At 49.3% G+C, this 27,511-nt stretch overlaps 1 protein-coding gene across 2 annotated transcripts in view; it reads right to left on the bottom strand.

Annotated features, from left to right (window-relative positions):
• The window catches only part of LOC140398383 (myosin light chain kinase, smooth muscle-like), a 110,017-nt gene that overhangs the window by 74,592 nt on the left and 7,914 nt on the right, over positions 1-27,511 (bottom strand). For both annotated transcript variants that reach the window (XM_072487005.1, XM_072487004.1), the window contains exon 2: positions 1,252-1,368. In XM_072487005.1, coding sequence (XP_072343106.1) covers positions 1,252-1,368 — 117 coding nt within the window. The remainder of the gene's footprint in view (positions 1-1,251; positions 1,369-27,511) is intronic.

Genomic DNA, 27,511 nt, shown 5'->3' with positions numbered 1-27,511 from the left:
GAGAGAGCATGACAGAAATCTATAAAAGTACATCAAATGATTGACAAAGTAAATTAAAGTAGTGTTTCATGATGCATAATATCATGATCAATAATGCACAAACCTTTTTAATTCCATACTGAATGTTGCCACGCTACTTTATTGCTGTTTTGTTTTTGTTGGCTTCAGGGGTGACATTAATTCTTTGCATTAAAATGGGGTCAAACTGGAAAAAACCTTTGGAATTGTATGCAGTGATGAAGGTTATAGGGCCCGTTAATATTTTCCTCATTTCGATGGGACGGGAGATCATGCTGATCATTAACATGTTTAGTAGCCTTATTACTCATATAGTTACCATCAATAATTCCCGAAGTGTATGGGGGAGTTGTAACACTTCACAATTCAGCTGTTGCTTTTGTAAATGCCCATTTTTTGGATGTGAAGCAGGTATGATGCACAGTCATTTATGAACAGGGTTGCCTGTGCCCAATCTTCTCAAGTCACGGGGACCATTTTTTCCAATAATCCTTAAATATATAAATTAGTGGCTTAACAACACTTCTCCATGGGGAAATTAATCAGTGAGGAGCAGGGCAGGTATTGGGCCTACACCATTTAGGGTTCTTCAGGGGCCACCAAAAAAAGGCAAAATTATTTATTTTAAGAATTCCCATTTGCCTTACCTGAACTGAACTCTTCATTACAGCTTTGACCATCATTCAATAAATTGAAAGCATAATGAAAGAGGAAGTTTCTCAGGTTCAGGAGGGACTGATTCAACTGCCCAGATACACTTTGTTGGACAATATTATTTCTTGGGATGTGGGTGGAGTCAAATTTTTACATATGGCTGATAGACACCATGAACGATTAATATAGCTGACTAAAGTCATATAATTTAAGTGTTCTCACACCAAAGGGTTCTAATATACTAAAGTCAATGAAGGGAAAACAATCATATAACTATCATATTGAGGATATTCAACACTGAAATTGCAAGTAATGGATTATCAATGGACAGCTGACTGCAGACAGCCAGGTTAGCTAACTCACACATTCAGACTGCTACTGGGGTGAGATTTTTACTCAATCTAAACACGTTCACTTATAGATTTAAAACCCAGATTTCTGCCCCTTACAGACTAAGCCATTTTCTGATTCTTTTGCATGCTTGGACATCAGAACGTTTTTAGTGTGGCCACTCTCTTGATAAGAGACTCCCAATGGCTCCATAACCTGAACACACATTTTGCCAGGGTTTAACCTCACCATTTAGAAGCCAGGAGATGATGATTGGAGGTGTTCCAGTAACTTTGCCCTGTAATGTGATGGTGCTGCTTTCATCCACAGTGACATCTGTCAGGGGCCGTGTGAATACAGGACACTCTGCAAACAGACACGGTACAGAAGAGTCAGTACAAATACTATACTTCGATTCAACAAATTGTCTGTGACTTCTGACTGGGTAGGCAAACGTAAATTAAGAACAATTTGTACTGAATGCCCATACCCACTAGGAAATGGATCAAAACCAAATTCATTGATTTCAGACACTTACAACTAGTAACCAAACAGAACTTCCATCCCATAAGCAGAGTGCTTTAAACAGTTCCCTACTGCAGGGCAGCACGGTGGCGCAGTGGATTAGCCCTGCTGCCTCACAGCGCCGAGGTCCCAGGTTCGAGCCCGGCTCTGGGTCACTGTCCATGTGGAATTTGGACATTCTCCCTGTGTTTGCATGGGTTTCAAGCCCACGACACAAAAGATGTACAGGCTAGGTGGATTGGCCATGCTAAACTGCCCATTAATTGGAAAAAATGAATTGGGTACTCTAAATTTATATTACTGCTGTCCATGTGCCTGTTCAAGAGTCGCTTAAATGTCCCTAATGACTCTTGACTCCACCACCTCTGCTGGCAGTGCATTCCACACACACACCACTCTCTGTGTCAAGAACCTACCTCTGACACCTCCCCTATACCTTCCTCCAATCACCTTAAAAATATGTCCCCTCGTGACAGCCATTTCCGCCCTGGGAAATAGTCTCTGGCTATCCACTCTCATCACCTTGTACACCTCTATCAAGTCACCTCTCTTCCTTCTTCGCTCCAGTGAGAAAGGACTCCATGCTTGCTTCTACACAGGTCTCTGTTCAATCCACAACTGACCCTAATCTCAGGTCATATGTCACTTTACATCACACTGTTGATGGTACAGTTTCCCAGTCCCACATTAACCCTTGCTATGTCAAATACCCTTATATTACAATAGCTTTCTTTATGCTTCTTTTAACCATAAAAGGCCCAGGGCACTTCAGGAATGTTATACAACAAAAACAAAAGTGACACGGAGTCACATAAACAGATGTGGCAGATGCTTAATGATGCAGGTTTTAACAAGTGTCTTAAACGAGGTAAGAGAGGTGGAGATTGTTGTGTTGGGTAAGTTGGATCTGCGAGGACTGCGTTTACTGTAGCAGAGAGAGAGACAGGCTTCCAACACTTGACGAAATGCAACTCTATTTTATTAAACTCTTAACTATTGAACATGCTTGAACTGTGGGTTGACACTATGCTGAGTTGACTGGAAATGAATATCGCTTATTGTCACAAGTAGGCTTCAAATGAAGTTACTGTGAAAAGCCCCTAGTCGCCACATTCCAGCACCTGTTCGGGGAGGCTGGTACGGGAATTGAACCGTGCTGCTGGCCTAGTCTGCTTTCAAAGCCAGCGATTTAGCCCTGTGCTATACAGAGACCTGAGACTAACCTGACCAGATTATCTTACTACCACATGGTGGATATTCTAGTTGTTGCTCACAGGCTCTGACTGTGTCAGAGGCTGCATCCCAAGAGAGCGGGAAAACTAGTGCCCTCTGGTTTTATAGTGGCCGTGTCCTGTCTGGTGATTGGCTGCTGTGTTCTGTATGTTCAGCAGGGACCAGAGCAGGGAGATCTGTGGCATGGGCATCATACGCCGACTTGCATTGGGCCCGAGACAGTTGCATTCTTTGCAGGACCGGAAAATTGTCAAGGTCCGGGACGTGGATAGCTGGCACCATCGTCCGTAGTGTGCGGTTCATTGGCAGCTGTGCTGGGGACAGGCCAGCAGACAAAGGAGTCACCCTGTAGGCTAGCAGTGCCAGGTGAAAATCTGAACCCGAATCAGCAGCTTTACACAACAGTCGTTTTACAATGTGTATCCCCTTTTCTGCTTTCCCATTTGACTGGGGGTAGTGGGAGCTTGAAGTGACGTGCGTGAAATTGTACCGTCGGGCAAAATCCGTCCACTCTTAACTGATGAAGCACAGGCCATTATCTGTCATGACCGTAAGTGGAATGCCATGACGGGCAAAGGTCTCTTTGCACGCCCTGATGACTGTTGCTGATGTGAGGTCATTCAGTCTGATCATCTCGGGGTAATTTGAAAAATAGTCCACGAGGAAGAGATCAATGCCAACCTTGGTCCGTGGGGACGACACTAGTTCATGCGGCTGCAAAGTCTCTTTCGGCTGAGCCGGCTGGAACTGTTGGCACGTTGGGCAATTTAGCACAGTGTTGGCGATGTCGTCATTGATGCCAGGCCAATATACTGCCTCTCGGGCTCGCCAGCGACACCTTTCCACCCCCAGGTGACCCTCTTGGAGTTGGCCGAGGACGAGCTCTCGCATACTCTGTGGTATTACTATCCTGTCCAGTTTCATTAGTATGCCATCGACCACTGCCAGGTCGTCTTTTATATTGTAGAACTGTGGGCACTGGCCCTTCTGCAAACCATCTGTGAGGTGGCGCATGACCCGTTGGAGTAAAGGATCCCTGGCCGTCTCTTGACGAATCTGCACGACCCTTTCGTCAGTGGCCGGAAAGTTGGATGCCCAGAACTCAACATGGACGTCGATCTGGTAGACGAAGACCGACTGCTCGCACGGCGTGGTGATGGAGCGAGAAAGTGCATCGGCCCCAATGAGCTCCTTGCCCGGGGTGTAGACCAGGTCGAAATCATAGCGTCGGAGTTTGAGGAGGATACGCTGTAGGCGTGGCGCATATCGTTGAGGTCCTTCTGTATGATGTGAACCACTGGCCTGTGGTCCATTTTGATCGTAAACTTGGGAAGTCCATACACATAATCATGGTATTTGTCAATCCCCGTGAGGAGGCCCAGACACTCTTTCTCGATTTGAGCATATTGCTGCTCAGTTGGGGTCATGGCTCTAGATGCATATGCGACTGGGGCCCAGGAGGGGAATTCGTCGCTGGAGGAGTACTGCCCCAATGCCAGCCTGGCTCGCATTGGTGGAGATCTTCGTCTCCTTGGCAGGGTCGAAAAACGCCAGGACCGGTGCCTTGGTGAGTTTCGCCCTGAGCTCACGCCACTCTCGCTCATGAGCAGGGAGCCACTTGAAGTCGGTGTTTTTATTTTACAAGATTGCGGAGAGCTGTGGTGTGAGATGCGAAGTTGGGGATAAACTTCCCAAGGAAATTGACCATCCCTAGGAAGCGGAGGACCGCCTTCTTGTCCTCCGGGTTCTTCATGGCGTTGATCGCCAACACCTTATCTGCATCTGGCTGCACACCGAACTGTGAAATATGGTCGCCAAGGAACTTTATTTCTGCTTGACCGAACGAGCATTTGGCTCTGTTGAGTCGGAGGCCATGCTTGTGGATCCTATGGAACACTCGCTTGAGGCGATCGATGTGTTCCTGAGGAGTTGTGGACCAGACAATGATGTTATCGACGTACACTCGAACCCCCTCGATGCCCTCCATCATTTGCTCCATTATTCGGTGGAACACCTCCGAGGCGGAGATGATGCCAAAGGGCATCCGGTTGTAACAGTAATGACCAAATGGGGTGTTAAAAGTGCAGAGCTTTCGACTGGATGCGCCTAGCTGTATCTGCCAAAACCCCTTGAAGGCATCCAGCTTAGTGAGGCATGAGCCATTTCGCTAGCGAGCTCTTCTCGCTTAAGGATGGGGTAGTGTTCCCTCATGATGTTATGATTCAAATCTTTGGCGTCGATACAAATGCGATGTTCCCCTGACGGTTTTTTGACACAAACCATGGAGCTAACCCAGTCCGTGGGTTCTGTGACCTTAGAAATGACGCCCTGGTCCTGGAGGTCTTGCAGCTGCTGCTTGAGGCGGTCCTTAAGGGGTGCCGGCACCCGACGCGGTGCATGAACCACGGGTGTGGCATTCGGTTTCAGAAGTATCTTGTATGTGTAGGGGAGTGTGCCCATACCCTCGAAGACGCTGTGGTATCGTGCTATGACATCATCTAATTGGGTTTGAAAGTTGGCATCTGGCGAGGCTGATGCCTCAGCGGGCGACATGGAGTGAACCTGCTGCACAAGATTCAGGATTTTGCAGGCCTGAGCACCGAGCAAGGAAGCTTTGTTGGACGCTACTATTTTGAAATGCAGGGTGGCTCTTGAGGAACGATGAGAAACCACAAGCTGGCATGAGCCACTGGCAGCAATGGCATTGCCATTGTAGCCGATGAGCTGGCAGGCCGATGGAAGAATGCTCGGCTTGACGTGGATGGTATCCAGGTCAGACTTCAAAATGAGGTTCGCTGAAGCGCCGGTGTCCAGCCTGAAGCGTATGCGATATTCGTTGACCGTAAAGGTGGCACACCACTCGTCGTCCGGATCAATGCTCAGCACTGGGAGTGGATTAGCCTTTTTTTTGGAAAGCATCATATGCTTGGTGATGATGCCCACCCGGAATGGGGATGTGAGATCCTTGGCGTCGGGATCTGGAACCATGTCGGAGTCGGAGTCTACAACGGGTTGCTGTATTGACCGGACGTTCCTGCGCTGCGGCTGGGATCGCTTTGTGGTGGGCAGTTGAGCAGATCTGCACAGAGCTGCATAGTGGGCAAGCTTGCCACACTGGAGACTTCGTGGGACATTGCCGCTTTAAGTGAGCGAAGCCACAGTTGTTGTACGTCATGACGCCAACGTCAGGACGTTCCGTGCACCACCACGCATGCGCGGTGCGGTCGAAAGATGTGCGCACATGCACAGTTCGATCCTCGGCCTCGCCGTCCTCTCAGTCGTTGTGCGCATGCGCAGGAGCCCGGGAAATGCGCGCAAAATGGCTGCCCTCATCCAGACTCAGGCCCTGGAGCTGTTTTACGGCCTGCACCCGCTCCGCATCATGGGGGCCATGCCGCGCCGTCTCTGCCGCCTTGATATGGGAGTACCGGTCATTAGCGTGCTCATGTAGGATGCATGTTTCGATGGCAATGATGAGAGTGAGTTGTTTAACTTTGAGGACTTGCTGGCGAAGGGGATCGGAATGTACCCCGAAAACGATCTGGTCGCGGATCATGGAGTCGGAAGTGGAGCCGTAGTTGCAGGATTCCGCGAGGATACGGAGATGGGTTAAGAAGGACTGAAAAGGTTCATCCTTACCCTGAAGCTTCTGCTGGAACATAGCGTTCAAAGCTCTCGTTGACTTCGATGTCACAGTGGCTGTCGAACTTCAGCAGGACTGTTTTGAACTTTGTCTTGTCCTCACCTGAAGTGCCCTGGGCCTTTTATCGTTAAAAATGTGGATAGCATGGTCCCCGGCTGTAGAGAGGAAGAGGGCAATCTTTCTGCTATCCGATGCGGCCTCGAGGTCGATGGCTTCAAGATACAGCTGAAACTTCTGCTTAAAAATCTTCCAGTTTCTATAAGAAAATGTTTCTTAACAGAAAGATTCTTAAACCATGAAGAAACAGATCTGATATCTAACGAGTGAGCATTTATTAAATGAAAACAGGCCCTTATTGAGCACTGTGATCAATGTATTGCTTCAAAATACAAGTCAAAAAATACTTGTTCCACACAGTAACACGGATCTTCTGATGGGCAGCAGTCACCAACGCTGGATCATCAGGAGTGGAGGGGAGTGGTGGAGGCAGGGGAGGGGTGAGGGGGGGGAGAAAGAGACGAGCCATGCCCCTTTTTACAGCAGGAGCTGTAGCGCATTCCATTTAGTGCTAACTTACACACTGAAAACCATTGGCACATTCAAACAGCTTTCGAGTGGGCTTTCAGCAGATGGGCAGGTGAGCAAATGAGGGAGTGTGTAGGTGGGGGAGATAGAGTGGGCTGGGAGTAGGATGGCAGGGGGTGGGGTGGTAGGTTGGTAACTGGGTAAGGTGGCAGAGGTGGTGTTTGGGTGGCAGCTGGGTGAGGTGGGTATGGTGGGTCAGAGGTAGTCAGGTTCATTCAGGAGGCTTTGTCAGGCCAGGGGCTATCGGGTCGGCTTGGGAGACTCAGTTGTACAGTGCATCAGGAGAGCTAGAGCAGGACTTTTCTATTCAACATTTGCCAGGTAACTCTCCAGGGAAGCAAATCAGAACCATCCAAAGCCCCCGACTCCGGACAATTCCCACGGAGTCATGGTTGTAGGACATCTTCAGAGTCCAGAACCAGTAACCAGAGAACACTCATTGGCAATAAGCCATGGGGCAAGAGAAGAATTTCATGTGCAGAAGGAGGCCATTCGGCCCATTGAGTCTGCACCGACCCTTGGAAAGAGCACCCTACCCAAGTCCATACCTCCACCCAATTCCTGTAACCTAGTAACCCCCTCCCCACCTTTTGGACACTAAGGGGAATTTATCATGGCCAATCCACATAACCTGCACATCTTTGGACTGTGGGAGGAAACCAGAGCACCCGGAGGAAACCCACGCAGACACGGGAGAACGTGCAGACTCCACACAAACAGTGACCCAACCCGGGCATCGAACCTGGGACACTGGAGCTGTGAAACAACTGTGCTAACCACAATGCTACCGTGCTGCCCACGAAGAGGAATAATTTGTCAGTTACTATTGAAACTAGTCAAAATTTTGTGATTTGCATTAAATGTATGCACATCACTCCATTCCCTTGAAAACTGCCATTACGAAATGCTACCAGAATGCAGAATAATGTTTCTCCCGAGTCACCAGCAGCAGCATTCAGGAAATCATTTATTCATTTTGGGAGACTCCAACGCAATCCGGGAGTGTCAAATATTCCTGGCCTCAAATCCACCTTCCTATCTGTTCCCAATATCCTTTTAACCCGTTTGTTAAAATCAGAAATATATCTCTCTCCTTCTTGAAACCATTTGATGACTCAAACTCCATCGGACTATGGGGCAGCGAGTTCCACAAATTCACCACCCTTTGCGAGAAGTAGTGCCTCCTCATCTCAGTTCTAAATCTACTGCCTCTCAGCCTATATCTGTGACCTTTCGTTCTAGCAGCTAACGACACAGCTACTCTCCTCACCCTGAAGGGTCACCCTCCCTGACTTGCACGCAGATCGGGGTTTAAATACGAATGAGGTTTCCCCTTGTTAAGGGGAAATCCCGGCCTGTTTTACCGGGGGAGTTCATACTCTGTTGTGGTCATGGAGAATCGGATGGTGCATAACCCGTGATCTCCAAGGGGGTTGTAACAGTATTGATTACAGGAGAATCCAAAGAGCAGCACCGAGCAAATCTCGTAGAAGTTTAAAAATATTTCAGAAGGTCTGAGTTAGGCTGAAAAGAAACAGTTCCCAGCTAAGGAAGTAGCGTACGTAGGATTGAGGGTAGAAGTCACAGGGCTGCACCTTATGGAGGACAAGATCAAAGCAATTACGTAAGCATTGGCCCCCCAAAAATACATCAGAATTGAAAACCTTTTTAGCAATGGTAAACTATTATAGCAGACTTATTCCTAATCTTTCAACATTGTTGGCGCACTTACATTCACTTCTGAAGATGCACTAGGGATGGTATTGGAAAGTGCATCAGAAAGAAGCCTTTGATCAAGTTAAACTAGCTTTACAGTCATCCAGTCTCTTGCTCCACTTTGGCCCTTCAAAAGGGTTCATTCTTATCTGCTTATTCCCTTGCAGAATCAGAGTGGTTTTGCCCCATAATATGGAAGGTAATGTACGAAGGCCTATCGCCTGTGCTTTGAGGATTTTGACCAATGCTCAACTCGCAAATTGAAAAGGGACTAGCCGTAATATTTGGAATTAAAGAGTTTCATCGATACATCTATGGACAACATTTCCTAGTCGTTATCGATCACAAACCTCTGTTGGGCTTATTTAGAGCGGATGGGGCCAATCTCTCCATAGTTTCAGCTCGGGTCCAATGCTGGGTTTTATTGTTAGCAGCCGATGAATACATGTTTCAACATAGGCCGGGTACCCACATTTCAAAAGCAGATGCTTTGAGCTGTCGTCCCCTATCTGACCGTATACCACCTCCGCCAGTGTCACAGGAAATTGTTCTTGCTTTACACTTCCTAGCTACATTGCCAGTGTTGGTGTGACAGGTCAAGCTTTAGACCCAGAAAAAACCCTTATTATCTCAAGACAAGATTGTAATAGATTATAATGGCATTATAATAACAGGCCTGAGCAGTTGTGACCCTTTCAGATAAGAAAAGATGAGTTATGTTGTAAAGACTGTGTATTGTTATGGGGGGGGGGGGGGGGGGGGGGGGGGGAGTGTGGTCTTTTCCACTCCTGCTAAGAAGCTATTATTACAGGAGCTACACTGTGCCCATCCTGCGATGACAAAATTAAAATGCTCACATGCAATTACATATGGTGGCCCAGGATGGATATCGACATTGAGAATCTGGTCAAACAATGTGGCCAACGTCAAATGCAACAGAACTTCCATCCGCAGCCCTAATGCACCCTTGGGAGTGGCCAGGCTGATTTTGCGGGTCCACTTATGGACTCCAAATTATTTTTCATCATAGATGCCCACTCTAAATGGTTGGACATACACAAAATTAAGTCAACGGCCTCGCCAGTGAAGGTAGAGAAATTGCAACAGCCATTCACCGTCCACAGATTGCCCAAGGATTCTGGTCTCCTATAATTGACTGCTTTTACTCGTGAAGAATTCCAACATTTTACGAGAACCAACAGCATTCAACATATTAAAGCAGCTCTGCAATCCTGCTTCAAATGGACTGGCAAAGAGATCCATTCAAACATTCAAAGCCACCATGAAGAAACAGTCGTCAGCCCCTCTACAACTCAGACTGGCCCTGTTCCTGCTCACCTATAGAACAACATCTCATGTCATCACAAGTGTTATACCCTGAGTTACTAATGGGCAGATGTATTAGAATGTGATTGAACTTAATGGCCGCAATTTAACAGGAAAAAGAGTCCTGTTTTTGGCAAGTTTAGTAGGGTCTTTCTCAGCGCCTGCAGCGTCGAGAATGATCCCGCTATCCAACAGGACTGTTTTTCTTTTGGCCTCGGTGAGGAATGGCCCGCCGAGGCCACACATACTCTCATTTTCTGCACTGACAGTACAGGAAGCCATGATGTGGAGATGCCGGCGTTGGACTGGGGTGAGCACAGTAAGAAGTCTTACAACACCAGGTTAAAGTCCAACAGGTTTGTTTCAAACACTAGCTTTCGGAGCACTGCTCCTTCCTCAGGTGAATGAAGAGGTAGGTTCCAGAAACATATATAGAGACAAATTCAAAGATGCAAGATAATGCTTAGAATGTGAGCATTTGCAGTTAATTAAGTGTTTACAGATCCAGAGATTGGGGTAACCCCAGGTTAAAGAGGTGTGAATTGTCTCAAGCCAGGACAGTTGGTAGGACTTTGCAAGCCCAGGCCAGATGGTGGGGGATGAATGTAATGCAACATGAATCCCAGGTCCCGGTTGAGGCCGTACTCATTCGTGCAAAACTTGGCTATAAGTTTCAGCTTGGCGATTCTGCGTTGTCGCGTGTCCTGATGACTGCCTTGGAGAACGCTTACCCGGAGATCAGAGGCTGAATGCCCTTGACTGCTGAAGTGTTCCCCGACTGGAAGGGACCATTCCTGCCTGGTGATTGTCGCGCGATGTCCGTTCATTCGTTGTCGCAGCGTCTACATGGTCTCGCCAATGTACCACGCTTCGGAACATCCTTTCCTGCAGCGTATGAGGTAGACAACGTTGGCCGAGTTGCACGAGTATGTACCGCGTACCTGGTGGGTGGTGTTCTCACGTGTAATGGTGGTATCCATGTCGATGATCTGGCACGTCTTGCAGAGATTGCCATGGCAGGCTTGTGTGGTGTTGTGGTCGCTGTACTGAAGGCTGGGTAGTTCGCTGCAAACAATGGTTTGTTTGAGGTTGCGCGGTTATTTGAAGGCAAGTAGTGGGGGTGTGGGGATGACCTTGGCAAGTTGTTCATCTTCATCGATGACGTGTTGAAGGCTGCGAAGAAGATGTCGTAGTTTCTCCACTCCGGGAAAGTACTGGACGACGAAGGGTACTCTGTCGGTTGTGTCCCGTGTTTGTCTTCTGAGAGGTCGGTGCGTTTATTTGCTGTGGCGCGTTGGAACTGTCGATCGATGAGTCGAGTGCCATATCCCGTTCGTACGAGGGCATCATTCAGCGTCTGTCGATGTCTGTTACGCTCCTCCTCATCTGAGCAGATCCTGTGCATACGGAGGGCTTGTCCATAGGGGATGGCTTCTTTAATGTGTTTAGGGTGGAAGCAGGAGAAGTGGAGCATCGTGAGGTTATCCGTGGGCTTGCGGTAAAGCGATGTGCTGAGGTGACCGTCCTTGATGGAGATGAATGTGTCCAAGAATGCAACTGATTTTGGAGAGTAGTCCATGGTGAGTCTGATGGTGGGATGGAACTTATTGATGTCATCGTGTAGTTGTTTCAGTGATTCTTCGCCGTGGGTCCTAAGGAAAAAAATGTAATCGATGTATCTGGTGTATAATGTCGGTTGAAGATCCTGTGCGGTGAGGAGGTCTTGTTCAAACTTGTGCATGAAGATGTTGGCAAATTGAGGTGTGAATTTGGTCCCCATGGCTGTTCCGTGCATCTGCTTGAAGAACTTGTTGTCGAAGGTGAAGACGTTGTGATCCAGAATGAAGCGGATGAGTTGCAGAATTGCGCCTGGAGATTGGCAGTTGTCGGTGTTGAGTGCTGAGGCTGTTGCAGCAATGCCGCTGTCATGGGGGATGCTGGTGTAGAGTGCCGAGACGTCCATTGTGACGAGGAATGTTCCTGGTTCAACTGGTCCATGGGTGCTGAGTTTCTGTAGGAAGTCCGTGGTGTCGTGACAGAAGCTGGGCGTACCTTGTACGATGGGTTTCAAGATGCCCTCGATGTAGCCAGAGAGGTTCTCACACAGGGTCCCATTGCCTGAAACGATAGGACGGCCTGGTGTGTTGGCCTTGTGTATTTTCGGGAGGCAGTAGAGATCTCCAATGTGGGGAGTACGTGGGATGAGAGCACGTAGGGTGCTCTGAAGGTCTGGATCCAAGATCTTGATCAGTCTGTTGAGTTGGATGTGTTCCTTGGTCGGATCTTCGGGTAACTGTCTGTAGTGTTCCTGGTTTTTGAGTTGTCGGTATACTTCTTTGCAGTCCGTTCTGTTCAGTATGACGGTGGCCCCTCCTTTGTCTGCTGGTTTGATGACGATGTTGCGGTTGGTCTTGAGAGCGCGGATGGCGTTGCGTTGTGCTTGGGTGACGTTCGGGGCTGTCCTGTGAATGCGACTGATGAATCTGGCATTCACGCGACTCCTGACGGCTTGAGCATACATGTCAAGTCTAGGGCAGCGGCCTTCCGGAGGGGTCCAATTCGACTCTTTCCTCTTTGGACAGGAAGAGATTGAGACACCATTTTTAAATGCCTCCCCAGTCTCTCAATCCCCCTCCGCGGCCTCCAGACTCCCCCAATGCCCTAAATATGGGTGGCACGGTAGTACAGTGGTTAGCGCTGCTGCTTCACAGCGCCAGGATCCCAGGTTCGATTCCCAGCTTGGGTCACTGTCTGTGCGGAGTCTGCACGTTCTCCCCGTGTCTGTACAGGTTTACTTCCGCAAGTCCCTAAAAATGTGCTGGTAGGTTCTGAATTCTCCTTCCGTGCGAACAGGCACCGGAATGTGGCGACTAGGGGCTTTCCATAGTAACTTCATTGCAATGTTAATGTAAGCTTACTTGTGACAATGAAGATTATTATTATTAAACGGAGATCTCCCAGGCGCAGGTGTTCATAGATTCACTACAGTGCCATTCAGCCCATTGAGTTTGCACTAATCCTCTGGAAGAGCACCCTACCTAACCCCATAACCCCTCCCAAACTTTTGGACACTAAGCGGCAATTTAGCATGGCCAATCCATCTAACCTGCACATTTTTAGACTGTGGGAGGAAACCGGATCACCTGGAGGAAACCCACACAGACACGAGGAGAACCTGTAAACTCCACACAGATAGTCACCCAAGGATGGAATTGAACCCGGGTGGCTGGTGCTGTGAGGTAGCAGTGCCACCTTGTGCCCTTCAATCCCGGGACTTGAGAGACTCCAGCGGAGACATTTAAGTGAGGCTAACTGCTCACTTAAATATGCAATCTGGATCCCACCCAGTGAGGGCGAGACCCAGATCACGACATCTCGCGAGATCTCATTATATCTCTCGAAACGTCCCGAGCGTCACAAATCTCGTGCGATGTTTAATGGCCGCGTAGTGTCCCGAGTTGCGCGACAAGGCCGTATGATCACGCCTTACATTTCCAAATTTGTCGGGGAGGGTGGAGGCTAAACAAAACAAACAGAAAAAGCACCACATCTCCAAGAAATCTGAAAGAATGTTTGAGGTGGACGGTCTGGTTTATGTGAAGAATTTTGGTGCCAGGAGCAGTCACGGCAAAAACAAGTCCAGTGTCATACAAGGTGGATGTTCAAGGGAGAAGGCTTAAAAAAAAAACCTGGACCACATGAGGAGGAGAGAACCGTACACAGAACCAGTGCGACACCCTGACCCCGGTAGGCTTGTCGGGGACACAGCCACGAATAAAATTGTTGCCTTCGGAAGCTATCCAGAGGACAAACTCAGTAATGTTCCTGGGGGAACTGAGGAAATTATCTTTATTGATACACGTTCGCAATTCATGAGTCAACCTATTGAGTTTCAAACCAAAGTTACCTCTACTGTTGAAGCACCCATTAATGAATTTGCATCGCTCTCAAAGGATCAACAAGACCCGACCAATTTAACTTATAGGAGACTGGTTTGAGAGACACTTTTGTACTTTTGTAAATAATTCCTTTGCTAATTGCAGAAGTTAATTAGAAAAGGGGCGTGGATGTGGTAGCATGCCGCTTTAAGTGGCGAGTTCTGGAGTGTCATGTGACCTGATTAGCTAATGGGACCAGAGGGTTCGAACTCTGGGGCAGAGCGCGATTTCTCCAGTCAGTTCGCAATGTGGAGTCTTAGAACATGGTCACGTTTTATCTCACTCTCTGTATCTTATTACTTTAATAAACCATTATTCGTTGATCAGCCTCTGTCAGGATATTATAAGCCACCACATGAAATAATAGCTGTCATGGTCGCCATTATTGAGACGAGCTTTCTCACCACGTTTATTAATTGAATTCAAATTTTCAAATTCCACCAGCTGCCATGGTAGGATTTGTATCCATATCGCCAGAGCATTAGCCTGGGCCTCTATCTAGATTACTAGCCCAGTCATATCACCACTATGCCATAGACTATCTGCAAAGTGCTACCAGAATTTTTCTGATGCTAAGGTGTAAATCAGGTGTTAAAGTGATTTTGGAGGGTTAACTTAGTGCCAGGCCAAGATTTGACACCTGACCCTGGCACAATTTGCACGGAAACCGCAGTGCCAGAGTGGAACAAAATGCACCAATGCCACAATCTGAAAGCAAGAAACTAAGAAGAAGAAACCGGAACATTCAGACTCTTGCAAACTAGGTAAAATGACAGATTGTGGATAAAACTTCAAAAATAGGGGTCTGGATTCTCCGCTGGTGCGATTCTCCGTTGCGACAGCAGCACACCCACACCCAGGAATTTCCCGACGCCGCGGGGCTGCCCACAATGGGAAACCCCATTAGCCGGCTGGCGGGACGGAGAATCCCGCTACTGGCAGGGTTGCGCTGCACCAGAAAACTAGTGCGATGGGACAGAGAATCCTGCCCATTGTTCCTGAAAAGGGGAAGGGATGATTGTTCATAGGAACATTGGACTTAGGAGCAGGAGTAGGCATTCAGTCCTTTGAGCCTGCTCTACTATTCAATAAGATGATGGTTGATTGGTTGTGATCTCAATTCCACTTTGCTGTCTGTCCCAGATAATTCCCTTATCTATCTAAAAAATCTGGCTGACTCTGTCTTGAATAAATTCAATGGGTGTGGTAGTATGCATTAGGGGTCATGTGGGACTGTGAAGCCGTGATGTCATTGGCTGACAGATCCCGGGTCCTGGTTGGCTGTTGACCTCTAGCTCCGCCCTGAAGGCGGAGTATAAGAACCAGGAGTTCTCCCCCGCAGGCCAGTCTGTTACTGAACTGCGGGGAACAAGTCACGCTTAATAAAGCCTCATCGACTTCACCTCTATTCGTCTCTCGGGAGTCTTTGTGCGCTACAATTTATTAAGCGTGCTTAAAGGACTATGGAGCTCCGGATCATCCCGGAATGCCTGAGGATCAGCCCCCACGCAGTGAACTCAGCAGCAGTTTTTAAACACTGGCAGACTTGTTTCGAAGCATACTTCCGAACGGCCCCCGGCCGGGTCACAGAAGACCAGAAACTACAGGTCCTGCACTCGAGGGTAAGCCCGGAAATTTTCCCTCTCATCGAAGACGCAGAGGATTTCCAGACGACGTTCGCAGCACTAAGGAGCATCTATGTTCGCCCAGTAAACCAGATCTACGCACGCTACCAACTCGCAATGAGACAACAAAGTCCCGGAGAATCGCTGGACGAATTCTACGCCGCGCTGCTAATTTTGCGACGGGCCTGCAGCTGCCCGCCGGTAAACGCGATTGAACACACGGACATGTTGATGCGCGATGCTTTTGTGGCAGGTATGAACTCTCCCCAAATCCGCCAAAGACTTTTGGAAAAAGAGTCGCTGGGACTCTCAGAGGCACGGGCCCTTGCAGCCTCCCTGGATGTAGCCGTGCGAAACGCCCGCGCGTACGGCCTCGACCGCGCGGCAGCCCCTTGGGCTCCGTGGACCCCCGTCGCGACAAACCCCCCCACCCCACAGGCTTGCGCGGTTCAGGCTCCAAGTCGTCCCGGGGGGGCCCGCTGCTATTTCTGCGACCAGGTGAAACACCCCCGGCAGCGCTGCCCGGCCCGCACAGCGATTTGCAAGAGCTGTGGGAAAAAGGGCCATTTCAGGGCTGTGTGCCGGTCCCGGGAGGTCGCCGCTGTCCCAGGAGAAGAAGCAGTCCTGCGCGTTTCTAACGCTCCCCAACCCCCCCAGCGCCCTATGTACGACCCGCAGGCGCAGCAATTTTGGGCCCCGGCCACCGCTGTCCCCGGAGAACAAGGAGTCCTGCGCATTTCAAACGCTCCCCAACCCCCCCAGCGCCCCATGTGCGACCCGCAGGCGTCGCCATTTTGGGTCCTGGCCACCACGAGGGGAGGAGGGGCGCCGCCATCTTGGGACCCCCCAGCCCTGTGCGACGCATGGGGGCGGCCATTTTGTCCACCCCGCCGCCATCTTGTGACCCCCCAGCCATGTGCGATGCATGGGGGCGGCCATTTTGTTCACCCCCGCCGCCATCTTGGACGGCAACAATGGACCCCAGCATCGACGCTTCAACGGGGTTCGAGGAAGACGCTGAAGCACTACGACCATGTCTGGCCTCAATGATGCTGGACCAAGCACGGCCCTGGACGCTCCAGACGACGACAACAATGGTGCTGATCAACGGGCACGAGACACCATGCCTGGTCAACTCCGGCAGCACAGAAAGCTTCATCCACCCCGACATGGTAAGACGCTGTTTTTTGACCATCCGTCCCAGTGCGCAAAAGATATCCCTAGCTGCAGGATCCCACTCCGTACAGATCAAAGGCTACTGCATAGTGACCCTAACGGTGCAAGGGAGGGAGTTTAAAAACTACAGGCTCTACGTCCTTCCCCAACTCTGCGCGCCCACATTACTGGGATTAGACTTCCAGTGCAACCTGCAGAGCCTAACTTTCAAATTCGGCGGCCCAATACCCCCACTCACTATCTGCGGCCTCGCAACCCTCAAGGTTGAGCCCCCATCCTTGTTTGCAAACCTCACCCCGGATTACAAACCCGTCGCCACTAGGAGCAGACGGTACAGTGCCCAGGACCGGACATTCATTCGGTCCGAAGTCCAGCGGCTACTGAAGGAAGGCATAATCCAGGCCAGCAATAGTCCCTGGAGAGCACAGGTGGTAGTAGTAAAGACAGGGGAGAAGCAAAGGATGGTCATAGACTATAGCCAGACCATCAACAGGTACACACAGCTAGATGCGTACCCTCTCCCCCGCATATCCGACATGGTCAATCGGATTGCCCAATATAAGGTCTTCTCCACCGTGGACCTCAAGTCCGCCTACCATCAGCTCCCCATCCGCCCAAGTGACCGCAAGTACACAGCCTTCGAGGCAGACGGGCGATTATACCACTTCCTAAGGGTTCCATTTGGCGTCACAAACGGGGTCTCAGTCTTCCAACGAGAGATGGACCGAATGGTTGATCAACACGGGTTGCAGGCCACGTTCCCGTATCTCGACAATGTAACCATCTGCGGCCACGATCAGCAGGACCACGACGCCAACCTCCAAAAATTCCTCCAGACCGCTAAAGCCTTGAACCTCACATACAACGAGGACAAGTGCGTTTTTAGCACAAACCGGCTAGCCATTTTGGGATATGTAGTGCGCAATGGGATAATAGGCCCCGACCCCGAACGTATGCGCCCCCTCATGGAATTTCCCCTCCCTCACTGCTCAAAAGCCCTAAAACGCTGCCTGGGGTTCTTTTCATATTACGCCCAGTGGGTCCCCCAGTACGCAGACAAGGCCCGCCCCCTAATACAGACCACGACCTTCCCTCTGTCGACAGAGGCTTGCCAGGCCTTCAGCCGCATCAAAGCGGATATCGCAAAGGCCACGATGCGCGCCATCGACGAGTCCCTCCCCTTCCAGGTCGAGAGCGACGCCTCCGATGTAGCTCTAGCGGCCACCCTTAACCAAGCGGGCAGACCCGTGGCCTTCTTCTCCCGAACCCTCCACGCCTCAGAAATCCGCCACTCATCAGTGGAAAAGGAAGCCCAAGCCATAGTGGAAGCTGTGCGACATTGGAGGCATTACCTGGCCGGCAGGAGATTCACTCTCCTCACTGACCAACGGTCGGTAGCTTTCATGTTCGATAATGCACAGCGGGGCAAAATTAAGAATGACAAGATCTTAAGGTGGAGGATCGAGCTCTCCACCTTCAACTACGAGATCTTGTACCGTCCCGGAAAGCTGAACGAGCCGTCCGATGCCCTATCCCGCGGCACATGTGCCAACACACAAATAGACCGTCTCCAAGCCCTCCACGAGGACATCTGCCACCCGGGGGTCACTCGGTTCTACCATTTTATAAAGTCCCGCAACCTCCCCTACTCTGTGGAGGAGGTCCGTACAGTCACCAGGAACTGCCACATCTGCGCAGAGTGCAAACCGCACTTTTTCAGGCCAGATAGAGCGCACCTGATCAAGGCTTCCCGTCCCTTTGAACGCCTCAGTCTGGATTTCAAAGGGCCCCTCCCCTCCACCGACCGCAACGCATACTTCCTGAACGTGGTGGACGAGTACTCCCGTTTCCCCTTCGCCATCCCCTGCTCTGACATGACAGCGGCCACAGTCATTAAAGCCCTCAACACCATATTCACACTGTTCGGTTGCCCCGCATACGTCCATAGCGACAGGGGGTCCTCCTTCATGAGTGACGAGCTGCGCCAGTTCCTGCTCAGCAAGGGGATAGCCTCGAGCAGGACGACCAGCTACAACCCCCGGGGGAACGGGCAAGTAGAGAGGGAGAACGGCACGGTCTGGAAGACCGTCCTACTGGCCCTACGGTCCAGGGATCTCCCAGTTTCACGGTGGCAGGAGGTCCTCCCGGACGCCCTCCACTCCATCCGGTCGCTACTGTGTACCACTACTAACCAAACGCCTCATGAGCGCCTCCTTGTCTTCCCCAGGAAGTCCTCCTCTGGAATGTCGCTGACGACCTGGCTGGCGGCCCCAGGACCCATCTTGCTCCGGAAACATGTGCGGGCGCACAAGTCGGACCCGTTGGTCGAGAGGGTTCACCTCCTCCACGCGAACCCACAGTACGCCTACGTGGAGTACCCCGATGGCCGACAGGACACGGTCTCCCTGCGAGATCTGGTGCCCGCTGGCAACACGCACATCCCCCCGACACCTATCACCCCCTCCCTGCCACCGGCGCACCCCGCGACAGCCCCCTTCCCGGGAGGATCGGTCCTCCTCCCAGGTCCGACCAGAAGTGAAGCTGAAGCAGAAACCGTAAAGCTCCCGGAGGCGACAACACTGGAACAAGCACCACCACCACCAGGGCTGAGGCGATCGACAAGGACGACCAGACCGCCCGACCGACTTGTGGCATCGGTGTAACACTAGAATGTTGTGGACTTTAACGAGAACTTTTTTACCTTTTTCCCTCTTACGAATACTGTAAATAGTTCAAAACAAAAAAAAATACCCTGTACATACTGTGATGACATGCAAAAGTTTTTCCTCCCAGGACCAGCCTTGTAAACCTCTACCACCATGCAAAGCACCACCCCGCCGGGTTCATTTTTAACAAGGGGTGAATGTGGTAGTATGCATTAGGGGTCATGTGGGACTGTGAAGCCGTGATGTCATTGGCTGACAGATCCCGGGTCCTGGTTGGCTGTTGACCTCTAGCTCCGCCCTGAAGGCGGAGTATAAGAACCAGGAGTTCTCCCCCGCAGGCCAGTCTGTTACTGAACTGCGGGGAACAAGTCACGCTTAATAAAGCCTCATCGACTTCACCTCTATTCGTCTCTCGGGAGTCTTTGTGCGCTACAATGGGCAAGCCTAAAATGCACTCTGGGAAGCCTTGGAGAGAAAGGAAATTCTCCTAACCTCTGTTCCACTCATAGGGCGGGATTCTCCCCTACCTGGCGGGGCGGTGGGTCCCAGCGGGATGGAGTGGCGTGAACTACTCCGGCGTCGGGCCGCCCCAAAGGTTCGTATTCCTCTGCACCTTTAGGGGCCAAGCCCGCACCTTTAGGGGCTAGGCCCGCCCCGGAGTGGTTGGCGCCCCGCCGGCTGCCGTGAAAGGCCTTTGGCCTTCGGCGGGGGCGGGATTCACGCCGCCCCCCCTGGCGATTCTCCGACCCGGCGGGGGGTTGGAGAATCCCGCCCCTAATCTCTGGGCAGATCGTGGGAATGCATTCTTAAACTGTGTCTCCTGGTTCTCGTCTCTCCCACACGTATCACCCTCCCAGTATCGATCATACCAAATCCTCTCAGGATCTTGTATGTTTCAAACGTTCACCTCTCATGCATCTGAACTCCAAATGGGTATAGGCCCAATCTGTTCAATCCTTCATCATAAGATAAGCCCCTCATTGCTAATAGAGCAGTTCATTAAAGACACAACTTGTAGCACACGCGACACAGATGAATTGATAAAAGGGGTAGCAGAACTGCTTGGAAGACTGTCTGCAATATTGGTGTTAATTAATTTTTTAAAAAAAATTTAGAGTACCCAATTTTTTTCCAATTAAGAGGTAATTTTAACGTGGCCAATCCACCTACTCTGCACATATTTGTGTTGTGGGGGCGAAACCCACACAAACACAGGGAGAATGTGCAAACTGCACACGGACAGTGACCCAGAGCCGGGATCGAACCTGGGACTTCAGCGCCGTGAGGCAGCAGTGGTGCTACCCACTGCACCACCGTGCTGCCCTGATGTTAATTAATTTAACAAGTGCAACAACAAGAATCAGCTCAAGCATGTTTACAGATAAGGTTCCATTGCAAGAAGGTATGTAAATATTGATGCTAACTGGACAAGCAGCCGAAAGAAAACACCCCAACAGAACCAAACAAGGAAATGCAGGCAAGGAAGTTCCTCAACACCAAACAAGCATAAGTAAATACAGAACTGTAGCGTGCCAAAAGGGAGAGTTCAGTGGAGCATGTCACTACTTGATCTTTCAACATTTCTAATCTCTTAAATCTAATCCCTTGTCCCTTCCAGCATCTCAAAAAATAATTGGGAAACATGTTCTTGCAATGCTCAGAACAGTTTTGTTTCCAGTGTTGTTTGTTTTCTCATTTTCATTCAAACCTATTAATCACCTGTACAAAGGAACTTTTAAGAGAACATATCATTCAATTAAAGCCAGGAGGAGGCAATTCTCGCACCTATGCCAGCCCAGGTTGAGCTATCTAAATATTGTCACTCCCTCACTCTTTCCCCATAGGCCGACCATCTCTTTCCTATTCAAGAAATTCCTTTTGGAAACCATCAGTGAATCTGCTTCCATCGCCCTTTCAAGCATTCTAGACAGATCATAGTAACACTGCTTTTTTTTTAGGTTTGCATTCTACATTCCAACTCACTTTGTGCAAAAATAATTTCTTGATGTTACCAAAAGAAAAATCAGAAATGCTTTAAACACTCAGCAGGTTGGATAGCACCTGTGGAGATGGAAATAGCGTTAACATGCCAGACTAATGACCGATTATTAGAACCTTTCCTATTATCACCTCTGGTTCTTTTGCCAAGCATATTAAATCTGCATCTTCTGTTTAACTAACCCTTCGGCCACTGCCTACAATTTCTCCTATTTACTCTTCTCAAAACTATTCATGATTTTGAAAAGCTCTGTCAAACCTTCTCCGAACCTTCACTACTAGAAGGAGAGCAACACAAGCTTCTTGATTTTCTCCACATGACAGACTTCTCAGTCCTGGTACCATTCTAGTAAATGCCTTACCCTCTAAGAATCATAGAACCCCTACAGTGCAGAAGGAGGCCATTCAGCCCATCGGGTCTGCACCGACCCTCCAAAAGGGCACCCTACCTCGCCTCCCCCCCCACCCCCCACCCCACCTGCCCTATCCCCATAACCTCACCTAACGTGCACATCTTTGGACACTGTGGGGCAATTTAGAATCCCTACAGTGCAGAAGTAGACCATTTGGCCCATGACATCTGCACCAACCCTCTGAAAGAGCACCCGACCCAAGCCCACTGCCCGCCCTATAACCCCATAATCTAACCTTCACACCCCTGGACCCTCTGTGTCAATTTAGCATGACAAATCGACCTAACCTACACATCTTTGGAGTGTGGGAGGAAACCGGAGCTCCCAGAGGGAGCCCACGCAGACATGGGGAGAATGTGCAAACTCCGCGAGGCCAATTTAGCATGGCCAATCCACTTAGGCTGCACATCTTTGACCACTAAGGGGCAATTTAGCACTTCTTTGAGCTGTGGGAGGAAACTGGAGCACTCAGAGGAAACCCATGCAGACATAGGTAGAACGGGCAAACTCCGCAGTCACCCAAGGCTGGAATTGAGCCTGGGTCCCTGGCGCTGGGAGGTAGCAGTGCTAACCAGATAGATAGATTCTTGATGAGCTGGGATGGGTTGGGTTTGGGGTCTGTTGCTATCAGACGTAGGCAGGAATGTGAATTTGAGGTTACAATCAGGTTGGCCACAATCTTATTGAATGGCAGAGCAGGCCTGGAGAGGCCTAGTGTCCTACTCCTGCTCCTAATGAATGTGTTCATAACCATATTCGCCTTAATGTTTGGAGCAATTAAGCAAACATTTTCACCAGCTTCAAATTGACAAAACATGTCATTTAAAATTTTGAATGAAGGGATTTTAGATGCCCCATTTCACACACACGACCTTCAAAGGAGTTATGCTTCACAGTGAATTGCCAAAATAACTGGCACCATTGGGAGCTTTGTGTGGTGTGTAAATTAACTTCTGTCTTTCCAAGTGGCACTGAATGAGAGTACTGAAGCAGTTAAAGTTACCCAAAGAACAATTATCTGAGAGACGTAGCTGTCACTCAACGAGCAAGAAACGTGTGAACTACACTATTTCTAAACCTTTAAGCACCAAATCAACAGTAAACTGGACAACTCATTACCCTCACAAATTTCCTGGGGAAAGAAAACTGCAGTAAACAAGTAAGAACTGCAGTAAACAAGAGCGGCACAGAAGCTTAGTGGTTAGCACTGTTGCTTTACAGCTCCAGGGTCCCTGGTTCGATTCCCACTTGGGTCACTGGCTGTGCGGAGTCTATATGTTCTCCCTGTGTCTGCTTGGGTTTCCTCCAGGCGCTCCGGCTCCTTCCCACAGTCCAAAGATGTGCAAGTTAGATGGATTGGCATGCTAAATTGTCCTTAGTGTCGAAAAAGGGTTAGGTGGGTTTTGTGAGGGCCACGAAGAATCCAGCACGAGTTGGAGGATAGAAAGAAATAACATTTATTTACAATAACATATATATACAACAGCAGCAGCAACTCCCTTGCTGCTCACTCCTCTCTAGCTGTTTCCAAACTGGCCAGCTTTATTTATGCAGGAAATCTGCTAATGATTTCTCCGCCCTCCTCATTGGGAAAGCTCACACTCCCAAAGGATTGTGGGATTGCCATTAGACCCCAGCCAGTGGTAAGCAGGCAGGTTATAACATCCCATCCCCCCAAAGTCGAAGGAATCCATCGAAGACGGGCAAGGTGGGCGTTGTACTCGTTTTTCCGCAGGCCGGACACCATTTGAACGAGGCGTTGGATCGGACGGTGTGCAATGAGACGGAGAACATTGTTTCCATGATGAACGGCGTAACGGTGTACATCCACGGCCCATGGGCCTGAGGACTCCCCCTCTGATGTGTCTCCATCTCGGAGTCAGAGTCCGCTGCCTCCGTCATCTCGGCGTCTCTATCTCCATGCGGTTCTGCAACGACCTGCGCAGGCTTTCAGTGCAGCACCAGAGGAAGATTGGGAGGAATACTCTCCACTGTATCTGGTCTCTGTAGCTGTAGAAATGAGCTCCGGGGGCGTGGAATCTTTGGAAGAAATGGTCTTCTGGACCGAACATGGTCTACATGCTTGTGCTGGAGACGACCCTGGGCTTGCCCCTGCTAAGAGATAGGGCCTGTTCGGTGAAAGATAATGCCAGGGACCCACTGGGCACCACCAGCACAATTTTGCACGAACACTGGGTCACCAGGCGCAAACTGCCAAATCGGCCGATGCCGAGAAAAACCATGTCCCTGCCGCTCTTGAGTGCGGCGTACTTTTGCGCCAATGTCTGGGGAAACCATGCTAAGGTGGCTGCGAAGTCTCCGGCCCAATTAGGAGTTCCGCGGGAGCTACTCCAGTCACCACATGTGGAGTGGTCCTATCAGCGGTATTAAACCGGTAACGCTGGACTATCGTGGACGGGGTTGGGTTAAAATGTTGCCCCATTAAGTCCACAAGTTCATCAAACGCCTTGGTATCCGGTGCAGCTGGGTACGTAAGGCTCCTAATCACCCCAAACGTATGAGGGCCACAGGCAGTGAGCAAAATGACCACCTGGCACTCGTTTTCGGTGATGTTGTTTGCCCGGAAATAGTAACACATCCGTTGTGTGTACTGGTTCCAACTTTCCAGCGCAGCATCAAAAACATCCAAACGTCCATACAGAGGCATGGTGTAACAGAAAAACAACTTCCAACCTGTATCCAACAGAAATCCAGTGAGGTGGCTTCAGCAGCGTAGACAGCTGTCCACTTTAACCCTCGTTGCCAGTTTTGTGAGGGCCACGAAGAATCCAGCACGAGTTGAAGGATAGAAAGAAATAACATTTATTTACAATAACATATATGCACAACAGCAGCAGCAGCAACTCCCTTGCTGCTCACTCCTCCCTAGCTGGTTCCAAACTGGCCAGCTATATTTATGCAGGGAATCTGCTAATGATTTCTCTGCCCCCCCCCCCCCCCCCCCCCCTCATTGGGGAAGCTCATGCTCACAAAGGATTGTGGGATTGCATTAGTCCCCAGCCAATGGTAAGCAGGCAGGTTATAACAGTGGGGTTACTGGGATAGGGTGGAGGTGTGGGCTTAAGTAGGATACTTTTTCCAAGGGCCGGTGCAGACTCGCCTGGCCGAATGGCCTCCTTCTGCACTGAAAATTCTATGAATTTAATCTCACAGGAGGGGGTTACAGACTTGGATCCCTGAACGCTGAGGATCTGGGCCTTCCCTGAGATAATACTTGAATAAATCAGAGAGAGTCTGCAAGACTATCTGCAAGGTTTCAGACTATCAGCAGCTAGATTTTTGTAGTTATTGGTGTCTTTTGCTGGCTTTTGATTCTGTTTACTAATACCAAAATACTTTTCTACTGATAACCACCACCTTCCCTTTAGCTAGCGGACATGAATTCTTGAGCAGAATCCAGGCTGTTGGTGTCATAGGGTGTGGCAATTTTTACCCACGTTTCTTATTGCCTGTAATTTACGTTGACGATTATCCGATTGTGCTTCTATGAAACCTTTTGGATTGTTTAAAAATGTGATATAAATGTAGGTCGTCCTTGTGAGGCGTTACTCCCAAACTCTGCAGAAATGAAATGAATAAAAGCAAACCACTGCAGATGCTGGAAATCTGAAATCAATGCAGAAAATGCTGGAAAAACTCATTGTCTGGCAGCATCTGTGGAGAGAAAAACGGAGATAACGTTTTGAGTCTCTATGACTCTTCAGAGTCGAAGAGAGGGGAGAAATGTGATGGATTTTATACTGTTTATAGATTTCATAGAACATACAGTGCAGAAGGAGGCCATTCGGCCCATCGAGTCTGCACCGACCCACTTCAGCCCTCACTTCCACCCTATCCCCATAAGCCAATAACCTCTCCTAACCTTTTTGGTCACTAAGGGCAATTTATCATAAGAGGGGATGATAGGTCTGGGCTGAGAGATTTGACAAATATGTCATGGGCACAAGACAAAGGGAGTGTTCATGGTAGTGTTAAAGACTAAAGCAGGTGCTGATAGTGGCATATAGGTAAGACAGCAGAATGTGATAATAGCAGGACAAGGATCAGCGCTCTGTGGAAGTAAAACTTAAGAACAAGTGATAAATAGCCCTTTGGGGGGTGGGGGGGGCACTGTTTATAGATTTCATAGAACATACAGTGCAGAAGGAGGCCATTCGTTGACTGATTTCAGTTGACTGATAGCAGCACTGGGGCAAAAAAGGTTATCATGGAATCTCCTCTCTCAAAATGACACTTTAACCAGAGATAGCTTGGCAGATACCCAAAATGTCACACATCTAAGGGGGGGGTTAAATATACCCCTCGTATTTCTCTTTTACTCTCTGAGAAACCAAGAAGGGAGAGTGAAAATAAGCAAGGTTGTATGTATCAGGGAACCTTAAATATGAATATAGATATAATCCACAATGTAAGAGGGTGACAATCTTCAGTGCCAAGTACCGTGTTTAAGGTCTGGAGAGAGTGCTCGCTAATGACATGGTAAGGTTCCCAGGCTCACAAGGCGCCACTCGCACTACTCCACTGGTGGCAGGAGAGGGGGGTTAAGATTTCAGAAGCCAGGGTGGCACGGTGATTAGCACTGCTGCCACATGGCTCCGAGGACCTGGGTTCGATCCCGTTCCCGGATCACTGCCTGCGTGGAGTTTGTACATTCGCCCAGTGTCTGTGTGCTCTCACCCCCACAACCCAAAAATGTGCAGAGTAGGTGGATTGGCCACGCTAAAATTGCTCCTTAATTGGAAAAAAAGAATTGGGCACTTTAAATTTTTTAAGAAAGAAATAAATTTCCAAAAGCCAATCAAGTTGGAGAAAATCGCATTTTTCGCTTCTCTCCGGATTTTGAGCCATTGTGTCACGGACAGAGAGACGGGCTCAAAATCGCCCCTGGTAAGTCAGCCAGCAACTGAAAGGGAAATACAGATGAACATTTTGCATGTAGGAGTATGATGCATTTTAGCAGATGATAGGAAAATATCAGTTGTCCCGTTCAGCCATGTTGCAGCTTGGTCCCTAAGGTCCCACGGGTCAGGGTGAAGAATCTGCACATGCTTGCGTTCCCCTTTCCCTCTTCAGATGTTGAGGAGTTGCTTCGAGCATTTTTTGTTTCTATTCTCTATTCGGAAGCAAGTTATTCAATTAAGTGATTGTGAAGGATGTTCAACCGACTTAGAAATGTCACTCAGGCAGAGACGTTCACAACTTCTGACATTATTCAAAGATTTACAACAGAGGTGGTAGAAACAATATTTGATGATCACACAAGATCAATCCCCTGTTCGACTGTGGAGCTGCTCGTCCATCCTGGGCCACCCTCGATTTGATTAGGTAGGCATGATATGATATTCCTTTAACACAGAAAGAATCCCTAATGAGGAATGTCCATTTGATCCCATTGGTTCAGGGAAAGCAGGAAAGGCTACTTCAAACTACGCTCAACCTCACTGGGATGGTGTTGCTCACAGTTAAACTGATGGAGAATATATCACTGCCTTTGACTTGGCTTGTAACATTCACCAGAGTAAGAGCTTTAAAACATAAACTTTTCAAGTCCACTTCTCTGAGTGCCCAGTTAACAACGGCAAGATTTATCCTCATCAATTAACTTCAAACTTCAATTAACTTCAAACAATTTATTGCCACAGCA

The sequence above is a fragment of the Scyliorhinus torazame genome, chromosome 21 (genome assembly GCF_047496885.1).
Source record: "Scyliorhinus torazame isolate Kashiwa2021f chromosome 21, sScyTor2.1, whole genome shotgun sequence".
NCBI lineage: Eukaryota > Metazoa > Chordata > Chondrichthyes > Carcharhiniformes > Scyliorhinidae > Scyliorhinus > Scyliorhinus torazame.
This window is presented reverse-complemented; position numbering and strand designations above follow the sequence as displayed.